The sequence below is a fragment of the Zea mays genome, chromosome 4 (genome assembly GCF_902167145.1).
Source record: "Zea mays cultivar B73 chromosome 4, Zm-B73-REFERENCE-NAM-5.0, whole genome shotgun sequence".
Lineage (NCBI taxonomy): Eukaryota > Viridiplantae > Streptophyta > Magnoliopsida > Poales > Poaceae > Zea > Zea mays.
The window spans coordinates 243,774,362-243,793,455 of record NC_050099.1 but is presented as its reverse complement, the minus strand read 5'-3'; the positions used below and the strand labels follow the sequence as shown (position 1 = coordinate 243,793,455).

Here is a 19,094-nt window from a genome sequence, read left to right as displayed (position 1 = left end):
GATGATGATGCATGAAGGTTCGCACCAACCGCGCGCCAGGGAAGACCCCGTTGCTTCAGCGTCTTGACTGCCACTCCTCCTTATACCTCGGCTCCTGACCGGTGAATGGTGGGACGCTCCCGACCACATTCCTCACATAAAACCACTCAACATATATAAGTTAGGGCACTAAAGTTTATTCTATACCCTATTTTATTGTAGTGACTAAAAATATTCAGAGCACATTGAATGAATCATAAGAAGACTAAAATACCCTTAACATTCTCGCACGCAATTAGTGCAACTGAAATAAATAGGGGCAAAAGTTAAATTAATATGATTTAGGGGGTGTTTGAATGCACTAAAGCTAATAATTAGTGGCTAAAATTAGTTGAGACATCCAAACATCCTAGCTAATAATTCAACTATTAGCTATTTTTGGTAAATTAGTTAATAGTTAGGTAGCTATTTATTAACTAACTAATTCTACTAACAATTTTTAGCTAACTAACTATTAGTTCTAGCATTCAAACACTTCCTTAATCTCTTTTAGTCATATTTTGAAGGACTAGAGACTTAAAAGGGGTGTTTGAATGCACTAGAACTAATAGTTAGTTGATTAAAATTTGTTAATAGAATTAGCTAGCTAATAAATAGTTACCTAACTATTAACTAATTTACTAAAAATAGCTAATAGCTGAACCATTAGCTAGGATGTTTGGACGTCTTAACTAATTTTAGCTACTGACTATTATCTCTAGTTCATTCAAACACTCTTACGTCACACTGTTTGACAATTCAAAGACTAGAGGGGAGTAAAATGAATTAGTCACTCCAACAAAAGGCGCCTGCATCCTCTTGTTCCCGCCGTCTGCACGCTGTCAGAGAAACCCCTCCCGAAACCCCCGAAAATGGCAGCCTCTCACGCGCCGGCCTCCGTCGCCGCCGCCACGGATGGTGTCATCGAGGAAAACGTGATGGCAATCCTCGACTCCTCCGGCATCAAGGACTCCCGCGACCTCCACGACGACCGTAACCGCTTCCTTCGCTCCCCCTATTCTTCGATTGATTCATCAATTAGGTTTCTTTCTCCCGTCGCTGTGTGACAATCGAATCTCGCCGCCGCTACTATGCAGGAGCCGCCTTCTTGGAGGCCGTGCGCTCCACCTGCCTCGCCTCCGACAACCCATCGGTCCCATCGTGGTATGGACCTCACCCACGTAGGTTGACGTTGAATATAGATAGTTCCTAGCGTGTTGTATTATATCCCAAAAATAAGGACTTGAGAAGCCTCCAAGCCACAAGTTAATTAACGAAGACCAATCAGGAGTTGGCTGATGAGGAGACTTTAGTACTTCCTCTTCCATATTCTTTTTTGTACTGTGATGAGAGCTTGACAACGCTCTACTGTAACTGTTTTCTTAAAGTAGAGGCTAACTTTTGTTGCAGATGATCTTGCGTTCAGCGTGATCTCCCTATCCGGAGTCCCTTGGTACACTTAATTTCCCCAAAAATTGTCAGAGTTCCTTATCTGTTGCGGATTTTGGATGGACAGAGTAGTCTCTTGGGCTGACGAGGATACTCTGGTTGTTCCTGTTCGACAAATTTCGTCGATTGTGATGAGAGCTTGAGAATGTTCTTCTGTGTTTGTTTTCTTAAACTGGATGTTAACTTCTGCTTCAATTTTTCCTGTGTTCTGTACGTGCTCTTTATGCGGAGTTGGAGCATTTCCTACATTATGTGCTTTTATTCACTTCAAGTTGTCTTTACTGAATTCTTGTTTGTTTGTGAAACTGTTGTATTATTGTGACCATAAGTTATTTTGGTCAGTTATATGGTGCCATGGTGTGCTTTCACGTGATTTTTGTCCTTCTGCCAGGAGAATGTATGATGGTGTTTTCCAGATACTTCAAAACAGTAGCTCTCTTGAGCTTGCTGTGGCAAGTTTCCATCTCTTAACAGAATTGGGCAAGGTAAAGTGTTCCTTACCATTTCCTCCATCTGTCTGTCACTTGAATGCAAGTTCAACTGTTCCTTGTTCCGCTGCCCTTTTATCTGTTGATCTTGGCAGTTCAACAATATATAATGCCAATGTGCTATTTTAGTGATGCTTCAACATTTCTTTTGTTTATTGGCACAACTGGCTTTCAGTCTACCACCCTTTCATTTTCTGTTCGGGGTTTAGGGGAGCTTTAGCAATTTTCTTAGATACAAAATTTCTACCAGAAAGCATCTCACTTCATGCGGGATTTTTTCACCTTGCAGCAATATCCAAGAACATATGTGGCAGATTCTGGTGGACACCAATCTTTGGTGGTAGTTAAAGAGGTAAGCAAATAAGTTAGTATAAAAATAATATAATTTCATAAAACACTATCTTCATGATACTGTCATGTATTATATATTTATATTGAATTTCTAACACAAACATTTTCTCATTCTACAGTCCTAGTTTATATTGAACTTCTAATACAAACATTTTCTCATTCTACACAGTCCTGGGTACCTTTTCTCTTTGGCAATGGTGCTGTTAGTAGTGAGATTGGGGGAAACGTGAGGAGCTCAGATCACCTATTTGATCCTTCAGTAAGCTGCTCTGCTCATCTCGTAAATAATAATTCATCTTTTCTAACTCTGTTTTAGTAGTGATGAAATATTCATTGTGATTTTTTGGGCCAAAATGTATTCTTGTTACATGGGCTACATGTATGCTTGTAGTGTACCTTTTGAGTTTTTCTTTTAGGTTGTTCTTTTCCCTTGTAGCCCCTGTTCTCTTTAGGACTTTTTGACACACGCACACATGCGCACGAGATTGTTTAGAAGTATCGTTGCCATTTGGGCTGTTACCTTACTCTAAATTACCTCCCTCGGTTGTTTAGACTTCAGGTAGTTGTTGCTGTAAGTACATTAGACCAATGTACTTGACTTTGTCAAATTTTCTCTTTTGTGGAAATATTGAGAATATCTGACTCTGTTTTGCCCTCCCCAAGAGATTCTCGTTGCTGATTGAGGCTATTGTGGAACCGACAAATGGCACGGATGATAATAATGGAATTAAGGTAACACCATGATGTTTTAGCCTCTCAAAGATGTTTGCAAGCTGTTTCTTGATTAATATTATATTGTTTTGTTTCCTAAAGAAGTGCAGGCCTGATGCAGTGATGAGAACTGTCTCACTGAGCCACCAGCTCACGGGTTCGAAGCAGCCTGTCCGCATTTGCGGGAGAAGGCTTGCCTCGGTTTATCCCTTTCTCAGGCCCCACTCTTGTGGGAGCCTCATGCACTGGGTCTGCCCCTTTTTGTATTGTTTACTAAAGTATCATAGATGCCACACTTGTTCAACTGATCATTGAATATCAAATTGGTTGTTTTTATATCAGTCATTTTACACAGTAATTTGGTTAATGACCCTCCCCCTCCCCCTCCCTCTCCACCATAACCCTGTTGCAGCCCTTTCGCCACACACTCTATTGATTGATCTTGTTTTGTTCTTCAGCTGCTTTGATTTCTGATCCTTAGGATTTCTTCTGGATTGCTCATAATCATGTGAGTGATGCTAGATAAACTGCTCAGAAGAATAAATAATAAAGGGATTGTATCAAATGTCTGCATTAGTTTCCCTGTTTGGTTTTCTGCAATTAGTAATAAGTTACACCAACCTTTGACTTTAAAACGAGAAGCTTATATTTGTATTATTTTGTTAATCAAAGTAAGCTAATGTTTGCGTCTATCTGACAGCTGGAATTGGGTTCTACTCACCAGATCTATCTGACAACTGCATTAGTTTCCCTTGGAGACGAATTTTCAGGCTTGGTTAAAAAATCTCCTCATTGTGCCTCATCCGCTCTCGGTTACGATGTTCTGTGCGCCAGCATCCGGTTGGGCCGTTGCATAGTGGACGGTTGACGTCGGCCCGTTAGTGATGGGAGGCTAGGGTTCGGGTATTTTCTCGGCCGGGACCATTGTTTCGGACTCCTATTAATATTATACCGGCAGGGTGGTCATTTCCTCCATGGCCCGAGTTTTTTTAGATCTCTGTTTGACTATTGCATTTCGTGGATGAGTCTAGAAAGTGATTTGTTTTCTTCATTGCATTTTGTGGATGGGCCTAAAAAATAATATTTTTATCTTTTTCATGCGTCACAAAGTAATCTGTTTTTATCTCTTTCATTGCATTTTTCTAGTTTATCTGATTATTTGCCTCTAGACTTGAAATTTGAGTTAATTTCTGTTCTATGACCTAGGCTATCGAGAATATGATGCTGTTTCAGTATCTTGTCAACACACTTGAAGCAGATTTTGTGCCTCGCCAAATTGCAACCAAAGGTAAACTACTTACAAACCTTGTTGTTTATATTATGGCTTTTATATGTCTGCACAGTGAAGAAGTGTCTTATCAGTTTTCTGATTGTGTTACAGAGTCACTAGACTGGGTGATTTTCAGAGAGTCTCTCTTAAGTATGCTTCTGGTATGATCTACATCAATCACAAAAAATGCACTTTTTTCTTTGCTCTGTTTGCATGGATTTAAACTTACTCTTTTTATTTAAGGAGGTTTTATCTAGACATGTGGTTGTTGTTCGAGTTACATGGCACTAATGTTCCTTGTGTAATTTAAATTTGTGCTGTGAAACTTTTGTCGACAATTATTAACAGGGATCACGAAAGCTCGTGTTCAAATCTTTTGTGAAGAACTGCATGTGTATTCTACTCAACCAGTATTACCATGAAGCTAAAGATGATTATGAAGACATCATACCTTCTGAAAGAGAAACTGAATCAACATCTTATCACAATTTCTCCCTAAACTATTTGTCCTTTGAGTTAAAAAAGACACTCATTTCTCTCAGGAAATTATTTGTGATGGTTAGTGTTCAGAACTTGGTGATACCTGTACCTTGTTATAGTCTAGTACTCTAGTGCTAACCATCATTCATATATAGGTTATGAAACTTGACTTGACCAGGAAAGAAGCAGACACATTAGGGTTAACCTCAAGAGCTGACAGATTCAGGTGAGCCAATGTTTTTTGAGCTGAAGGTGCCATCAATTCCTAAGTGTTGACATTCTTTTTTTCCTTCTTCGTAGAAACTCTATCATGGATATTATTTTGGATGAACTAACTTACAACAGCAGTTATTTATCCCCATTTCTCTTGGTAATTGCAACTCATTGCCATCTCTTGACCACTGTTTTTCTTGTACAAATATCTTAATTACTTTATTCATGTAATCATGTTTTTGTTTTGGAACTTCCATAAAAAGGTTGACTGGTTATGCATCAATGACTTCTTGTAAACCCTTATGCACAGTTTGAAGTTTACTGCTACCTGTTTTTTCCAACGGGGGAAAACATATGCATTGATTGGTAAGTGTTAGTAGGGCTAGGTTAGAAACTCCAATCCCCCTGGGACCCTGAACTTTTCCTGGAGTAGACAATCCATGGGTATGTCATTTTACTTCGTCACTTAGTTCTCCATAGAGGGCTTTCCATCCCCTGGGACCCTGACCTTTTCCTGGAGCAGACAATCCATGGGTATGTCATTTTACTTCGTCACTTAGTTCTCCATAGAGGGCTTTCCATCCCTAGGTTTACCTCCCCCTTGCTTCCAAATTAGGCCTTATCGCCTTAGTGAAATTAAAAATTTCAGACCAAAGGGTAGCTGTAGCCATCAGGTTATCTTGAGTGTTTATTAACTCTATGTTCGAGAAAAAGTATTTATTATATCTATACACAGAAAATATTTGGTGTCAGCAATCTAGCTTCAACTCTTCTTCAGTGTGTTCTGAAGAAAAGCATATCAGGCGACGCACGGCCGTCCGTCACGCCTTGAGCAGGTCGCAGCAGCCCCGCCCCCGCGACGGCGCGCTGGGCCACCGGGTGGCCTCGCCGCCCGCCATGCTCGCCAACGACGAGAGGAACACGGGGCGGCAAGAAACGAGAACAGCGGATGGGGGGAGGAGCGAGTTAGGCGACGTCTCCGACGCCTTCACCATCTCGTTGTGGCTGATGACGGAGGTGCTCTCGCTGTGGGTGTGCTTAGCTCCGAGGTACTGAGCGACTAGCACTCTGTGCCTTTTCTTTTCCCTCCTCTTGGTCTTCTTCGCTCCTCCCCCCCGCTTGGTCTTCTTCGTGCTGGGTGATGGATTTGTCCCGTTTGGACTTCCGGTCGGGTTCGTTGTTTGAGGCCGATGTTAGGCGCCGGTTTTCCTCTCCTGTGTGCTCTGGAGATCCGAATTCTCCGTCGGCCTTTTGGCTGGTTGTTTCGTTTGGTAGATGCATCTTCAAGCTTGACCCGGTTTCGGTTGGTCACCTTCTTCAAGCTGCTTTGGGTGGTTTTGCCAGGGGATTCAATGTCTTCCCGCTTGCTGACCGGGTTTTCCGCTTCACGGTTTCTTCCAAGGATGTTGGGTTTCACATCTACAATTCTAAATGCATTGTTCGTCCGGAATTCAAAGCTTTCTTCAACCTGTGGAACTCTGGTGGACCAAATTGGAATTATGAATTCAGATTATTCCTTCAAGAGGAGAATGCCAACTGGTGGTTTGTTAAGGGCAGGAAAAAATGTCGTTCGCTGATATTGTTAGGCGTCCGCCGTTGACGGGTGCGAACGCTGTCCCAATTCATCGTCATAATCTACCCTTTCGCTTCGCTGGAAATTTGAATGCGCCGAGGATTTCTGTCTTCAATAGATTGGGATCCTCCTCAGGAGCTCGGGGCTCAAGGTTTCCTGTCACCGCTTCGTCCTCGGGAACCCCGTTGCGTGATCTCCATCGCAGGCTTGCTCCTTCGGTGGGTCTTCCTAGGCATAAAGGAAGATGATTGGACGCGGGCGTCAGGGCCGTGATGATTGCCCTTTTTCAATTTCAAATTCATCTGCTGGTCTCCCCAGGACTCGTAGGCTTCATTGGCGGCCCATTCTGCGTAACGGGCCTTTCATGACCGGGCCTGGCCTTTCGCCCCCCCACCCTTGGGAAGGCGGGTTTGTCTGGTACAGTTTCCTCAGCGTTTCTCTGCCAGTTTTGTAAAGCCAAGGGGCATTTGGAATTGTTCTGCAATCGTAAGAAATCAGAATTTGGATTTCCCCTCTCTTCGTTTCCTTCCTTCGAAAGTAATTGCCTTTTGGAGGGGTCGTCTCATTTCTCGGACTTCGGGTCCTGGTTCCGCCCTTCCCCCGGGTCCCTGACGGGTGGGACCCCTCCCACTTTTGCCTGCTTCGGTGAATTCACAAGGGCGGTCTTATTAAAAATATACGAACAGGCGCCCAAAGCGTCCTTGGAGCTCTCGCTGGGTGTCACTTCACCAAAACCCCAAACCACTCCTTTGCTCTCGGCTCTCCGGCGATCCTCAGAAAATCTGGCAATGGCGTACCGGCGCGTAGACCCGGAGCCGTTCCTCCCTGCAGGCTTCAGCGCCTCGGTGGTCCAACATCGTGGGATCATGGTCAGGTCAGTCTCGCAGCGATTACCGCCAATGCATGAAGACTGGGCGATTATCAATATTCACCCTTTGCCTGAGCACGAGGTCTTGTTCCCTGCGGTCAGAGATGTGGTCAGAGAGTACCTCGTTGAGCATCGTAGGGCCGGTGTTAGAGCCATTCAACGCTCTCACTTGGGCCAGGTGATAGTGCAGTTTCGTAGTGTTTTGGAGCGCGACAATTTGGTTCTGCTTGGCCCCCGGCAATATTTAGATGCTACTTTCACCGCGGTCCGTTATAATGACGCCTGGAATCACCGGGCCCTTTTTTTCAACCATGAGTGTTGGCTTATGCTTCTGGGGTTTCCGCTGGATTATCGTTCTTCTGAGTACTTGCAGGCCGCCATTTGGTCGTTTGGAAGGCTGATTCTCTGGGAGGAGGATCGGAGTAATGTCTCTAGAACTTTGCTTCGTGTTCGTGTCACTTCCCTTGAGGAAGTCCCCCAATTCATTGTTTCTTCGGAGGCTGAGGGCTTCGCTGGTGACTCTTGGACTGTTCAATGTGAAATTATTCAGCAAAACATGCTTGGCGGGCAGGCTCAAGATGAGGACCCCATTCCCCCGGCCCCCGAGGATGGCCAACAACTCCCCCTGGTTTTCTTTGGGCTGGGTCAGCCCATGCCTCCGGCTGGGCTTGACCTAAACTTCCCTCCGGAGCCTGCGGGTGGGGAGCTGCCGGCTCAGCAGGATGACTTTGGCCAGGGGGATTGGGATCAGTGGATTGTGAATGTCCAGCCCAATCATCAGGATCCACAGCCCATCCTGCCAGATGAGCAACCCATTCAGCCGGACAAGCTACAACTCAGTAACCAGCACTCTGGCTTGTCATCAGATAGCTCCATTGGTGCTGGTCAGCTTGCACCCCTTCCGAATGGCCATATTGTTGAGAATGGACATGTACTGCTTGGGGATGAGATTGCTAACAATGCTGCCCCATTTAATGGGCCTCAGGAGGTTGATGGACCGGTGCTTCAAGTGGACCATATCCCTGATATTGATGACCTGCCTCATCAGGCCCAGGTTGGCGGGCCAAACAATCACTTTCAGAATTTGGAGATGAATTTCATGTTCTCTCAGGAATGGCAACCTGACCCTGTATTCCAGATGTTTGAGGAGAGAAAAAGATCTGCCCAGTTCTCCAGGCTCTGGGCCAAATACTTTGCTCCTGCTGGGTTGGCTGACCACTTGGTGGACATCCCTAAGAAGTGGGCACCTTTTTTCCTTTCGAATCTGCTTCAACCTGATGCCTTCAATTGGTCGAAGTCCTTTCTGTTGTCAGAAATTCCCTCAACTCTGCAGGAGCCGGGACTGAAATCCCTCCCTTTTGTTGTCCCTAAGGAATGTCCGAATGATTCCTCTCTGGAGGATGTCCTTTCTGGGATCTCCAAGGATTCTGACAGTTGTGATGGGCCGACACCAATCATTGTGGAGTCAGAACTCCGAAGAAGCAAACACTTGAAATAATCACGTGCTGGGTTCAGACATGGGGCTTGCCCAAAAAGGAACTACCTCATGTGCCAACATAACTTCGATGCCCCCCCCGCTATCCTCCAAGGTGTTGCGGAATCTGGGCTCCAGGTTCTGTAACCTGTCTGAGGACGACCTTTCTGAGCATCGTTTAAAGAAGAAGAAATCGGCTGTGGGATCTGTTGGTCAGCAGAGGGTTGGCAGGAAGGATCTGGATGATGAAAGGACTGATGATTCAACTGATGAAGATAAGCAAGACAAGCAATAGGTGGACGACGGGTGGTCTGGGCTCTGGTGTTGGCCCCACTAACTTTTGGGTGTGCATGGTTTTATATTCGGTTCATGCAGGTCTTCTGGATACTTGGCTAGCACCTGTGCGTGCTTATTTTACTGTTTTGTTGATATTTTGCTTGTGGACTGAATCTTGCTTTACCCACTGGTTTGGGTATTGTTATGTCTCAAAAACTACTTGTTTACTCAATGAGTAACTTAAATGCTGTTAACTTTCTAGAGTGGTCTGTGCTGAACCACAACGTTAGAGGAATCAACTCTACCACTAAATGGAATGCTATTCGTTGTTCTATTCGGGATGCTGGTTGTGAGGTTATTTGTTTGCAAGAAACAAAAAAGGAGTTCTTTGACTCGGCTTACCTTAAAAACTTCTGTCCTGCTCAATTTGACTCATTTGCTTTTGTTCCCTCGGTGGGGAACTCGGGAGGATCTGTTATCATTTGGAAGAGCTCGAAGCTTTCGGGGAATGTTATCTTTCAAAACAATTATGCTCAGTCAGTGGAATTTACTTCAAATTTGTCGGCTTGTTCTTGGATTATTACAAATGTTTATGCTCCTTGTACCCCTCATGGGAAAATTGATTTCCTCAACTGGCTGCATAATATCTCTATGCCTTCTGACAAACTTTGGCTTCTCGTGGGGGACTTCAACTTAATCCGTCGGCCAGAGGACAGGAATAGGATTGGGGGTGATATTAACCTTATGCTGAAGTTCAATGAAGCAATTAGCAATTTAGATTTGATTGAAATTCCCCTCCACGGGCTAACGTACACCTGGTCGAACAGACAGCGGGAACCCCTTCTTCAGAGGTTGGATTGGTTTTTCATCTCTCAAGAATGGTCGATCGTCTATCCGGATTCTTATGCTAAGACAATGTCGCGAGACATCTCCGATCATGTTCCCTGTTTGGTTTCCTTTAAGTCTAGGATCCCTAAACCTAAGTTATTTCGGTTTGAGAACTTCTGGCTTGAATTGGATGGGTTCATGAATCTTTTTCAAACTACATGGAATGGGCTCCCTAGCCTCCCCGACAAAGCTAAAAACCTGACTGCCAAGTTCAAGTATGTCCGAAAAGTTCTGAAAGATTGGCAGATATCGCTGCCAAAAATAGATAAAACGGTGAAAAACATCAAGCTGCTAATTGAGCTTATTGACAACATGGAAGAGCATCGGGATCTATCTATTGAGGAATGGAATTTTAGAGAAATTTTGCAACAAAAGGTGGCCGAATTGCTTAACATTCAGAAAATCTATTGGAAGCAGCGTGCGGCTATTAAGTGGGTTACTGATGGAGACATTTGCTCTCGCTTCTTCCACGCCCATGCCACCATTAAGCACAGGAAAAATTCAATTGCAACCTTGACTGACGACAATGGGATCACCCTCTTTGAGCATGAACATAAATCTGGTCTCCTCTGGGACGCTTTCAAGTGCAGATTGGGATCGTCTGATTTCTCAGGCATTGCTTTTGACCTCTCAGAACTTTTAACCAGTAATGAGCAACTTCACGAGTTAGACTCCCCGTTTACTAAATTGGAGATTGACAACATTATAAAACTATTACCTTCGGATAAATCTCCTGGCCCTGATGGTTTCAATACAAATTTCATCAAGAAGTGTTGGCATGTCATTGCTCCAGATTTCTATGATCTTTGTGATAAATTCTATCAAGGTGAGGTCTGCTTTAGAAGTATCAACGGGTCTTTCATAGTTTTGATCCCGAAGATGGAGAATCCACAAAAGGTGGGGGATTATAGGCCAATTTCACTACTAAACAATAATATGAAAATCTTAACGAAGCTGCTGGCAAACCGCCTGCAACCGTTCATGTCTCGGTTAATTCACAAGAACCAGTATGGATTCATCAAGGGAAGATCTATTCAGGACTGCTTGGCCTGGGCCTATGAATACATTCACTTATGCCACTCCTCAAAAAAAGAGATCATTGTGCTCAAGCTGGACTTCGAAAAGGCTTTTGACACTGTTGACCATGAACTGATTATTCAGGTTTTGTCTCACAAAGGCTTCGGTCCTAGATGGATCAACTGGGTTCGGAGCATCCTTCTTTCTGGCACGTCTTCGGTGTTACTCAATGGTGTTCCTGGTAAGCCCTTTCATTGCAAGAGAGGTGTTAGACAGGGTGATCCTCTTTCGCCTCTGTTGTTTGTCTTGGCAGCTGACCTTCTTCAGAGCATTATTAATAAAGCTAGGCTGTGGAATCTTCTTAAGCTCCCTTTACCGGATATTGGTGACCAGGATTTCCCGATTGTTTAGTATGCTGATGACACTCTTTTAATTTTGGAGGCCTGCCCTAAGCAACTTTTCTTCCTCAAGGCAATCCTCAACTCTTTTGCTTCTTCTACTGGCCTAAAGGTTAACTATAATGAATCAAATATGTACTCTATTAACGTGCCTTCTGACAAGATGGAGATCCTCTCCCGTACCCTCAATTGCCAGATTGGAGAAATGCCATTCACCTATCTTGGTTTGCCTCTGGGCCTTGCGAAACCCAGAAAGGAACACTTTATGCCTCTTATTCAAAGGATCGAGAAGAGATTGTCTTGCTCTTCAAATTTCCTATGTTAAGCTGGGCGCTTGGAATTGGTAAATTCAGTCTTCTCAGCCTTGCCAACGTTCTTTATGTGCACGCTCAAGATACCTAAAACCATCATTAAGCAAATTGACATGTTCAGGAAGCACTGTCTGTGGAGAGGGAATGACATTAGTTCCAAGAAGCCGCCTTTGATTGCTTGGAATGCGGTTACTCAGAGGAAAGTGAATGGTGGGCTGGGGGTTCTTCGCCTGGAAACCCAGAACGAGGCTCTTCTAATCAAATTCTTGCATAAATTTTTCAATAACAGTGACTTACCCTGGGTGCATCTCGTCTGGAATAAATACTATTTACCCCGTGGTCTTCCTGGCCATAGAAACATTGGCTCTTTCTGGTGGAAGAGCATGATCAAGCTTCTTCCCAACTTTAAGGGACCGGCACTCCCTGTTATTGGCAATGGAAGATCAATTTCGTTCTGGGAAGATCAGTGGAGTCAGAGCATCCCGAGGCAAAAATTCCCAGAGTTATTCTCCTTCGTCAAAAACACAAAATTGACTATTAGAGAGGCTAAAGAGCAGGATCAGTTTGCTGGTTTTTTTTCATTTGCCTATCTCTGAACAAGCATTTGATCAATACCTGGAGCTGCAGGTGTTTTGGGAACAAATTGCCCTCAGTGATGCCCACGACCGTTGGCGGTACATTTGGGGATCTGACAACTACTCCTCTCAAAAAGCTTACAGATTTTTTATGGGCCAGATGCAGGTTCACCCTATCTACAGACTCTTATGGAAAAGCAAATGTCAGCCTAAGCATAGAGTTTTCTACTGGTTGTGGCTTAAAAATAGGCTAAATACCAGAGATATGCTGAGAAGGAAAAACATGGAGCTGGATTCTTATTCTTGCGAGAACTGCTTATGGCAAAGAGAGGAGACTCTTTATCATCTGTTCCTCAGATGCAATTTCGCGAAAGCCTGCTGGAACTCAATTGGCATAACCCCACCCAGAATTTCTAATCCTGAGGAGACATCAGCGCACCTTAATCGCCAGCTTAACGTCCCCTTCTCTATGGAGATTATTATTCTCATGACATGGAGCATCTGGAAAAGCCGAAACGAGTGACTGTTTTCAAACAAAGATCCTTCGGTTCTTCGCTGTACTCAGGAATTCAGTAAGGAGCTGCGGTTGATCATGCACAGAGCGCGGGGGAACTTTGACACCTCTATCCCGAATTGGCTGAGTCTGAGGCAGGCATAAGAGTAGTGCTTCCTAATCCACTGCATTTTAACTTTTGTAAAAAGGCTAAGTTGTAACGTTTTGTTTTCTTTTCACGTCTTCAATAAATTTCTCAGTAGCCCCCCCCTTCCTGATTCTTCAAAAAAAAGAAAAGCATATCTGAAAAAGTAAATAGAAAGCAACGCTGTTAACTCCACATATCTTTTGCTCATTTTACTGTGATCCTTTAGAAGCTTGTTCTTGCACTTTTAATTCTAGACAAATAATCCCTTGAATAATTATAACAGGCCTTTGTGGAACGGAAGTGGAAATTGGAGATTATTTTGCAGTACTTTTCAAAATATTGTGGCAAGGTATTCTAAATTTACTCTTCAATGACCTCACTTGTCCCAAATACAGATTCTTTTTTTTTTAAATCTGGTTAAGATAAAAATGACTTGATTATTGCAGCTTATGCTGGTTTCTTGTAGGCTTATTGGTATCAGCTGTCGATCTGGGTCTGAACCAGTAGCTTTCATACTTATTGTTGATTCAATAGTAATTTGTGTTGATAGGCTTACATTTGTTACAACTCACAATTTACAAATACATAAATAAAATTAAGTTAAAATCTCCATTATTACCATGTTGCTTCAAGATGTGCAATTAAAACCTGTCCTTATGCTTGGTAACTTCCATTGCAAATTTCTGAGTGACCAGAAAATCATGCATGATGTTTCTTCTCTCCTTTTCTTCGCAGGGCGCAGTCCGTACTCGAAGGTCTGATAATTCACAAGAAGATTTGAAACTGGAAAATGTTCTGAATTTCTTTGTGACAGCCACAAGTGCAAAAGCTATTGTCAGAAAGATGAGTGCAGAAATTGCCCAGCTTCTTTTAACACATGCTTACCAGGTTAGAAACCCCAGTCTTATACTGTTCCTTCCCTTTTTCAACCATGTCTTGAATTAGATTATGATGCATGGCGAAGCAAATTGACTGCAGAATTTAAAGCTACTGAATATTGCTTTGTAGACTATAAGAATCAAGAAATTATGTGCCAATGCACTTCCATGGAAATAGTTTATCAAGTGAAACTTGGATATACAAAAAGCAATTTTCTTTTGTGACCTGTAAGCTACAGCTTGTGCAAATGGTAGTGTGTCACTGTGTCCTGTCACGGATGTTCATATGTACTCTTGTGATTGTGCTGGTGTGCAGTTAGTTTTTGTAGATTCATCTTAGCAGTCCAAGTCACCTTCCAGTGCACTTCTCTGGAAATAGTTTTTTGCAGATTGCTCCAGTTACCTGATTATTCTAGATAAACGCTAAATGATTATTCAGTTGGGATTTGTTATACCCCAAACTCGTCCAAGTGAACCATAATTGTGTGTCTTGCTGGCACTTCCTTTTACATAGCATAGAATATGGGGGAAATTAAGTCCTTGACATGACAAAACATGATGTGTTACAGAGATAAGATAGCTTTGAACTTGCAGGATGATGTTGTCATCTTTATTCTGTAAAATAATGTTTCCCCTTGAATGTCTCTTAGCTTTTATATTTAAAAATAGCATGAACACCTTTTCCCCAGTTCTGTAACCAGTGCGACCCCTGTACAACCAGCCCATTGCTGTGAGTGTGAACATCGCCAAGATTGTGAGCCACTTTAACCATTGCAGGGTCCTGAATGCCCGTGAATTTTTTGGTGACTTCCAAAATTTGCAATTATATTATTTAGCAAATCTATTCCTTTGTTGCTACCATTTATATTTATATTTTTATTGATGATAAGTCCAGTGATAAAATGTATAGCACATCTTCTACCTTCTAATTCAAGAAAGCAATCTTAAGTATTATTGATAAACTTGGAGCTGTTAACTTAAATTACTGCGTTTGATGTCCCTAATTTGCTCCTTATGTTATTTCGATACATTTCCAGCTACTGCATCCCATCTAATCAGTTTTATTACATATATTTTCAGGCGTGCCTTTCTGCTGAAGATGCCAACAGCAATTCTGCTGATACACCCGAAAAAGTTGGAGCTACTCTCCAAGAGATATCTTCCAACTTCATAGCTGCTTTTCAAAACATCAGGAAAGTTAGCCCGTGAGTATCTAAACTCTTGCCTAACATTATACAATGTAGCAACGATCATGTTCCAAAAGCTTCCGAGTCTGATTGTTGCTTGCGACAACCAGGGAAGTCCCCCAAAACCAATCTGAACTTTATATCGTTATATCGTTTATGCTGTCTGCAGGGATATCCAGATATCACCGTTCGAGAAAGAAGCTCTGTTTACTGCTGCAACGTTGGTTAGGAAATTGAAGAGCAAAGAAAGGTAGAGCTGAGGCCCCCGCTTAGGGCTGGTTTGGTGGACATGGAATTGGAGAGGATCCAACGGGGGAGTAATCCCCTCCTTATTCAAATTTAAATAGGGAGGAGATTCCTCCCACGTGGATTCCCTCAAATTCCCTGTCCACCAAATCAGCTTTTAGGATGTGATAGGTTCAGATGGTGTAGCTTTCTGGCCACTGGTATCATCAAGTTGTTTCATATTTTGGGTTATGTGTCACGGTTACGGAATTACCCCGCCTCCAGTAGCCAGTGTCCGCCTCCCCTAGTAGACTAGCGGTACTGGTCTACTGGAAAGTTGAAGGTACATAACTTATGCGGCTGTTGCATATTTACGAGTGGTGGCATGTGTCGGGAATATGGTCTTAGAACCTGATTGTGGGTCATCTGATCAACCCAACCTAACCCACCCAAAACATCCTGATTTAGGGTGAGTTTGGGTGAAGAGTGGAGAAGAATGAAGTCCTATTTTCTAAATCTTTAGTTCTCAACAAAGAACAGTGGAGCGACTTCGTGTTTGGTTTGAGACGTGCTAATCTTTCATCTTCTCATTTATCACTTTTTTTGTTTTGTTTGTGAAATGGAATGAGTTAATTTATTACCACCTCATTTCTGACAACAACTAATATGCAATCAGACTTTATGTGCAAGTGAGTCTTAAAAGGCTTGGGCAATCACTTAATCCCCCATGGGGTTTCCTTGTTGCAGTATGCTGATGACACCATCATATGTTTGGAGAATGACATTAAGAAAGCCAGAAACTTGAAAATGCTATTGTATATATATGAAATGATGGCTGGTCTGAAAATTAATTTTATGAAGAGCGAAATCTTTGTGATTAATGGAGATGATGATATTGCTATGCAATATGCTAATCTCTTTAATTGTCAAATTGGTTCTTTTCCAATGATGTACCTTGGAGTCCCTGTTAGTCCGAATCGGTTGCATATTGCTGATTGGAGGAAACTTGAGGAAAAATTGGAAAAAAGACTTGATAGCTGGAAGGGTAGTTCTTTATCTGTTGCTGGGAGAATTACCTTGATTAATGCTTGCTTATCCAATTCCCCAATTTACCATATGTCGATGTATTTGCTTCCGAAAACAACTATTGATAATCTGGATAAGAGAAGGAAGAAGTTCCTTTGGCAAGGTGGAGGGGATAAAAAGAAATATCATCTTGTTAGATGGGATAAAGTTTGTACTAGCAAAAAAAAAGGTGGGCTTGGAATTAAGAACTTAAGACTGCTAAATATTTGTTTAATGTGCAAGTGGTGGTGGAAACTTGAAAACGAGAAGGGGATTTGGCAAGAAATTATGAATAGTAAATACATACATGGTAATAGTATCCTTAATATTGGCCCCAGGGTGGGTGATTCTCAGGTATGGAGCGATATGCTTAAAGTTAGAGAGTATTACATTCAGGGGAGACACATTATTACGCGATCTGGTGATAAGACTAGATTTTGGGGAGGATTCTTGGCTTCTTGATACTCCTCTTGCTATATCTGAACCATATTTGTTTGATATTTGTAATGACAAAAAGATTCTTGTGATTGATGTCATTAAGAAAAATGTCCAACTGGATTTCAGAAGATGGTTCAGTGATGATGACAGGAAAAAATGGGATGAAATTCTTGAAAAATTTCAGATGTTTGAATTTCAGGAGTTGGGTGATGATGTTAAATGGAAATGGGGCAATAAGAAAGAATTTACTGTGAAAACTCTGTATGTTAACATTGATAGTAACTGGTATGGCTCTTGCTTCAGTCATATTTGGAAAGGGAAAATCCCTCCAAAAATCAAAGTTTTTATGTGGTTTCTTGAAAACAATGTGTTGTTGACTAAAGAGAAGTTGATTAGTAGAAATTGGACAGGTGATATTTCTTGCAGTTTTTGTCCAGATTTCGAGTCGGCTAATCATTTATTTTTTACCTGTCACACTGCTAGATCAGTGTGGGGGTGCGTAGCTAAATGTTTCAATTCTGATCATGTTCCAAATAATATTGAGCAGTGCTGGATGTGGCTTAATCGTAATCTGTTTGATGGCAAAGAAATTGGAATTGTCGGGGCTGCTGCCATTTGCTGGGCCTTATGGAAAGCAAGGAATAAAGCTTGCTTTGAAAACATTGTGATCAATTCTCCGATGGAAATTGTTTGTCATGCTTGTGCGTTGATTATGAAATGGGCAGGTTTAAGCAAGAGGGAACTCCAGGACTTGCTGCATGATGGCGCGAAGCTCCTGTTGAAGGCTGCTAATGCAAAGATCAATCCGCAGACGCCGAGCGAGGATGGTGGGCACTGAGGTGTTGTCATGTTGGATGATCTTTGAATCTTTTGAGGGGCTGCTGATGTCTTGTGTTTCCTGTTGCTGAAATAAGTGAGAAGTGGCTGAGAACTTAGCTGTTATGTGTGTGTTTCTGGTTTGTTTCAGTTTATAAACATTGAGTTGTTTGGTGGTGTGACCTGAATCAGGTCAGTTTCTGGTGTTTTATCCCTTCTAGATCTTAGCCCTTGGTGCTTTGCTAGACGTGGATAAGAACAATTGTATTTCTGTTATGCAAGTAATAGAAATGGAGTGATCTCCGTTCGAAAAAAAATGTGCAAGTGAGTCTCTTGATTATTAGATCATGATCTAATTGTAGGTATAAGTATAACCGTTTGTTAGGGTTTTTTTTCTATAAATCTACACGAGCTGGTGATGGAAGGGTTTAAATGTTAAATGTGATGTATAATTGGATCATAATTGAACGGACCAGAAACCTCGCTTGCACATAAGACGTGATGCATATTAGTTGTTGCCCTCATTCCTCATAGTTAGCTAGTACTAATATGAGGAATGATGTTATTCTATTAAATTTCTTAGCAATAGATTTATGATGCAACACCTCAATTTTAATGGAGTGGTCTCTCAAACCAAACACCTCCTTAGTCTCCATATGAAAATTTACTATAAATAGTTAGAATGCTTCTGCTTCACCAAAACGATCGGATGTGAGCGCTCTCCTCTGTATACTTATATGACTCTTCAACCAAATAAAGAACAGAGTGGCTCCTATCTATTCTACTCTTCAACCAAACAAAAAATAGAGCGGTTTTGTTCTGCATACCAAACATAAAATAGAACAACTTCATTCTTAAAAACTGAAATGGAAGTTATGGAATCACTCTATTCAAGTTGACTCTTCAACCAAATATAGCCTTAATTACGGAACCGAGTGCCCTTGGGTCATGATATTTGGCTTACAAAACTATCTAACCGGTCACATTTTGCGATCTTTTACATGGAATCTAATCCAATATAGGAAAAAAAAAATAAAAAGTCCAAATTACTCCACTTAAATATGGATAATGTTCGTACAACAATAAAAACTATTTTTTAGTTCAATTTATGGCTTCACATTTGAGTTGGTTCAATCTAACCCTTAATAAATTTTGTCTTTTATTTCTTTATATATAAACTGAATTATTAGTTATTCTGTTGGTCATATAATTGAGAGCACCTAGAGGGGGGTGAATAGGTGATCCTGTAAAACTTAAACTTATAGCCACAAAAACTTGTTAAGTGTTAGCACAATTATTGCCAAGTGGCTAGAGAGGAGTCTCAACAAAACACAATACCACAAGAGATCAAACACAGAGAGGACACAGTGGTTTATCCCGTGGTTCGGCCAAGACCAACGCTTGCCTACTCCACGTTGTGGCGTCCCAACGGACGAGGATTGCAATCAACCCCTCTCAAGCGGTCCAAAGACCAACTTGAATAC

General features: G+C 42.1%; 1 protein-coding gene across 2 annotated transcripts; it reads left to right on the top strand.

Moving 5' to 3' along the window:
* The first annotated feature begins 807 nt into the window (after window positions 1-807).
* Window positions 808-17,918, top strand: LOC103654875 (negative regulator of systemic acquired resistance SNI1). Of its 2 annotated transcripts, XM_020552917.3 has the most exons (16): window positions 815-1,011; window positions 1,116-1,182; window positions 1,429-1,952; window positions 2,245-2,307; window positions 2,476-2,565; window positions 2,970-3,038; window positions 4,224-4,305; window positions 4,399-4,448; window positions 4,636-4,845; window positions 4,923-4,993; window positions 5,068-5,137; window positions 13,285-13,350; window positions 13,737-13,889; window positions 14,960-15,084; window positions 15,236-15,316; window positions 17,520-17,918. In XM_020552917.3, the coding sequence occupies exons 3-16, from the start codon at window positions 1,644-1,646 to the stop codon at window positions 17,554-17,556; spliced, it is 1,476 nt and encodes a 491-aa protein (XP_020408506.1). In that variant the 5' UTR covers window positions 815-1,011; window positions 1,116-1,182; window positions 1,429-1,643; the 3' UTR covers window positions 17,557-17,918. The 2 variants fall into 2 exon arrangements, with proteins under 2 accessions (XP_020408508.1, XP_020408506.1); XM_020552919.3 differs by lacking the exon at window positions 17,520-17,918 and having other exon boundaries at window positions 808-1,011; window positions 1,859-1,952; window positions 15,236-15,866.
* The last annotated feature ends 1,176 nt before the right edge of the window (window positions 17,919-19,094 follow it).

Bases quoted from the DNA above. Each gene is read 5' to 3' on its own strand.
- LOC103654875 (XM_020552917.3), top strand. From the start codon at position 1,644: ATGTTAACTTCTGCTTCAATTTTTCCTGTGTTCTGTACGTGCTCTTTA. The intron at 3,039-4,223 runs GTAACACCATGA...TCTATGACCTAG, and splicing joins ATGATAATAATGGAATTAAG to GCTATCGAGAATATGATGCT. The intron at 5,138-13,284 runs GTAATTGCAACT...TAATTATAACAG, and splicing joins ATTTATCCCCATTTCTCTTG to GCCTTTGTGGAACGGAAGTG.